The 3,782-nt window shown below is 38.1% G+C and overlaps 1 protein-coding gene across 1 annotated transcript; it reads right to left on the bottom strand.

The window, feature by feature from the left end:
• Positions 1-313: 313 nt before the first annotated feature.
• LOC105266199 (uncharacterized) lies at positions 314-3,369 on the bottom strand. The gene is made up of 3 exons (XM_011304157.1): positions 3,163-3,369; positions 2,278-2,562; positions 314-2,081 (listed from the first exon to the last, which is right to left on the bottom strand). The coding sequence occupies exons 1-3, from the start codon at positions 3,367-3,369 to the stop codon at positions 1,929-1,931; spliced, it is 645 nt and encodes a 214-aa protein (XP_011302459.1). The 3' UTR covers positions 314-1,928.
• Between the last annotated feature and the right edge of the window lie 413 nt (positions 3,370-3,782).

Below are 3,782 nucleotides of genomic sequence, written 5' to 3'. Positions count from 1 at the left end.
AATTTTTGCAAAAGTATCAGGGGAACATGAGAATCGGGAAGGTATTCCATTTTTAAACGATATTTCGATTGAGTAGTCATTTACAAAAAAAATAAGCATTATTTTGATTTTAAAAAAATGAATGGAGTTGGGGATTTGAACCCTAGCCGTCGGCGTGCCAGCCAAGCACGCTGCCCATTAGACAACGCGCTGATTATAGAAGGGTAGTTTCATTAGTAGTATATCTTCAATGTATTGCATAATGTTTTCCATTTGAAATTCCTCAAGATGTGGCTTTCCCCTTCCGCTCGTTCTTCAGTCGGCTAAATTTCAGTTAAACAAATAAAAAAACACGAATGGTAGAATAAAAAGTCAAAGTGATCAATTGATCATCGAGTTTTTGATTTTTATTATCTTCTTTTTTTAAGAGTATAATTCACATGGTTATTCTCTTTCAAGATAATTCCTTTGATTTTAAAAGATTAGTCATTGTAATCCGGCGATTGTTGTCACGATAGCATCAACATTTTGATTTTTTTAATTTAGACATAATCATCTGAAATAGTTCAGGACGAACGGATTTACAGAGGTACTTATTGCTTTTTTTATTCCCGGCATTTGTTCAATCATCATCACCCGCATCGAAATTATCAAACTATTACGTATATAGTACCCTCAACCCAGCTGTGCCATTTACTCACTTCATTGTAAACAAATAAATATAATTTCATTGATATATTAATATACACTCTCACTTTATTTGGCACGAGCTCAACGCGTTCCTCTATGTGGAAGATCAGCCTTACTGTTTTCTTATCTCGTTTTAACTTCAATTATTGCACAATTCATTATTCAGTGGTAATTAACGAGCGATGAATTCGTGGAAGTACTCGTCAGTCACGAAAATTAGAGGAAGAAGAGGATGAGCAAGTCCTAATTACAATTTAATTATTTTTCGTTAGCTGTACATTGACGCGAACTGATAAATTCAAAGACGATCTGTTTTCACGGTGACTCGCTCAAGCTCATCCTTGTAAATAAGATAAAACTCGATCGTCCTTTGAATTTAATCCCAGCCCCGGGGGAATAAAATACTTTCGATATTATCCCAAATAAAATGGACAATGTTTTCCCTTCGTCACACCATCTCTTTTACTCTGTCTAAAACTTTACTCTAGATTCTTGAATTTTTTTTTTCGAGGAAATCTATCTATTTTTCACTTATCTATCCAATTAGTATCGACACTGGAGTGTCAGGAGACACCGAGGAAGATTCATTTTTCAGGGGCTCCAGATCACTAATGAGAACTAGGATTGATTAATTAATTAATAAAGTCGTTAATTGGATACGAAATGCTTCTCTTATTTCTTTTCTATTTATCCTGAGAACGAGTGGAGTCAGTAAAAAATGTTGTAGAACTTTTTTGTAGAAGATCTCACCGGCTACAGAAAATTTCTTATCACTTTTTCCGATAGATCCACTCGTTACTCAGATAATTCATGAAAAAAAATGACAAATGCATTTACCGTACCTTTACCACTTCATTAGTGAATTAAATCATTAAATACTGAGTATTACCCAAGAACAAATAATGTCATTCTCGTAATTCCATAATCGTAAATATTGCACACTTGAGCAAACGATCGCTCTCTGAAGCGAGCGCACAATGTCGTGTGTCTGAGATTTGTATAATTAATCAATAGGTACTTTAAAATTCATTAATTAAGATTTCATTCACCCGATCTGTAGATTCATTTGGCACTGATTTACGAGGGAAATATCGCAATCGTTTCTTGTTATTTACAAATAAATATCTCTTTCGTATTCACAGCGAAGTGGAGACTAGATTTTTTTTTACATGGAACTTCATACCAGAAAAATGGTCTCAGTGTTTCGGCTTGAGAAGACGTGATTTGGCACTGGATATTTTCAATGATTCGTCATTAATTCAGCTGTTCATAACAGTGGAGCGTCTGGAATAACCTCTTCTGGTTACAGTCTCACCCTGGGCCTCGCATTCACGTTTTACTCGATCTATTATATCCGCAACGAGCTTCTCCTCTTTCTCCCGCTGTTGCTCCCAATCTGGTCCTTTTCCCAACTGAAAAAATAAACACTTATTAGCAAACAATTTTCATGGGTTTCCGTGGGCTTCACAGAAAAATGATAGAGAAATTTTTTGTCCGCAATTTCCAGCCCAGCAAAAAAGTCCTCTGACTTTTTTCGCTGAACTCAATATTTCCGGACTTAAATCGATTTGGTCTCGAGATATTGAAAAAAAAACAATGAATACTCACGTCTGAGGATCTCCGTGACTTTTTATTAGCCGCCTCCTCCCTGTTCTCATCATTCTCATTATCTGAATGTCTGGAGCTGAGGTGGCCGATGTAACCCTTCCTTGATTTGAAGTAGGCATTGCAGCTGTGGCACTTGAAGAGGGGTGCGGGCTGTGTGACTTGGCTGGTGACATGTAGTTTGTACTTGTGCCTGTACCACCTCGTCCTCGACGGCAACACCTCACCGCACCACTTGCAGACTACGGAACCGTCGTTTTGTATGAGGTATTCCAGCAGCTTGTAAAACAATTTATTTCATTTTCTCTCGTTTTCCCCATTATCTCCCGTTTTTTTTTTTCACTACCTCTGCTGATTATTTTCCACTTTCGCATTTCAAATTTTGTTTTTCTCGCCAATTGTGTTGATGTGACGTGTGTCCTCCGGTTTTATAGTCGAGTGAGTGTCGAGTGTGCCAATAAACTCATATAAATAAATAAATAAATAAATGTAGAAATAAATAGAGAAGGCTGAGGAAATTTGGGAAATACAGAAATAAAAACTAACTCAATCTTTAAATAACTCAGAAACAATCGGAGGTACGATAAAACTCCACTAGAACTTTTTGTAGACAATTTCATAATCTACAAAAAGTTCGGATGACGTTTTGCTCGAAACTCGCGTGTTTCCGTGATATTTCGAGGAAACGACAGGTAAAGGGTTAAGGAGAGGGTGGGATTCTTCAACAAAAAAAATGGGGAAAAAAAATGGAGTGGAGTAATTGGGCTGCCCCCTAGCACTAAATTGTCACTAAAAAATTATTCGTTATATTCGCCAATTTCTCATCCTACGGGGTACGCGAGAACGCCTGGCCCCCCTGGTTTTCCTGTTAGCAGTGACACCACCAACCTGTTTTTTCACTTCTGGCTCGGTGTCACTCGCCTCGGACTTTGGCACCAGGAGTTCCACCCTCTCATCCTCATCCTGATCCGTGAGGAAGTGAATGCCACTGATTCTCTCTGCCTTTATGTAACGATTTGTATCACCAGGTCGACTGTCCTCGTTACCACCATCCACACTCTCGCTATCGGGTACTTCTCCGTTGTTGGGTTGCATTGACTCAGGAATACTATCGTCCCGTGTCTGTGGAGACTCGCAGAGTTCAAAAGTTATCTCCGCTGGAAGGGTTGGAAGCAGATCTGATGGGGAAAGAAGGTTCTGTTAGTCTTTCGAGGCTTTTCAAGAAATGTTAAAGTTGGCGCAGGGATAACTATGCGGGGAATGGCTGTCAAGGAAAACCTGTCGAATGAATTTTATTGGAAATTTAATAAACTTTGAAAATGGTGGAACGACGTTTTTCGCTGCAACCGACGGTTTCGGAAATATTTGATAAAAGTCTTTTCGATAAACCGTCGGTTTCGAAAATTTCCGTCGGAAATTTTCCACATAAAATGATTTCCCACTTTTGACCGTATTCAAATGTTTTGCCTGTAATTTTACACTGGGTTAAAAAAAAAATAACAAAAATG

The sequence above is a fragment of the Fopius arisanus genome, unplaced genomic scaffold, assembly GCF_000806365.1.
Source record: "Fopius arisanus strain USDA-PBARC FA_bdor unplaced genomic scaffold, ASM80636v1 scaffold00036, whole genome shotgun sequence".
Classification (NCBI taxonomy): Eukaryota; Metazoa; Arthropoda; class Insecta; order Hymenoptera; family Braconidae; genus Fopius; species Fopius arisanus.
This window is presented reverse-complemented; position numbering and strand designations above follow the sequence as displayed.

Excerpts from the sequence above, each read along its gene's own strand:
- LOC105266199 (XM_011304157.1), bottom strand. The coding sequence starts at position 3,369 with ATGCAACCCAACAACGGAGAAGTACCCGATAGCGAGAGTGTGGATGGT. Across the intron at positions 2,563-3,162 it reads AGCCAGAAGTGAAAAAACAG|TTTTACAAGCTGCTGGAATA; the intron begins GTTGGTGGTGTC and ends TGAAATAAATTG. Across the intron at positions 2,082-2,277 it reads AGTCACGGAGATCCTCAGAC|TTGGGAAAAGGACCAGATTG; the intron begins GTGAGTATTCAT and ends TTATTTTTTCAG.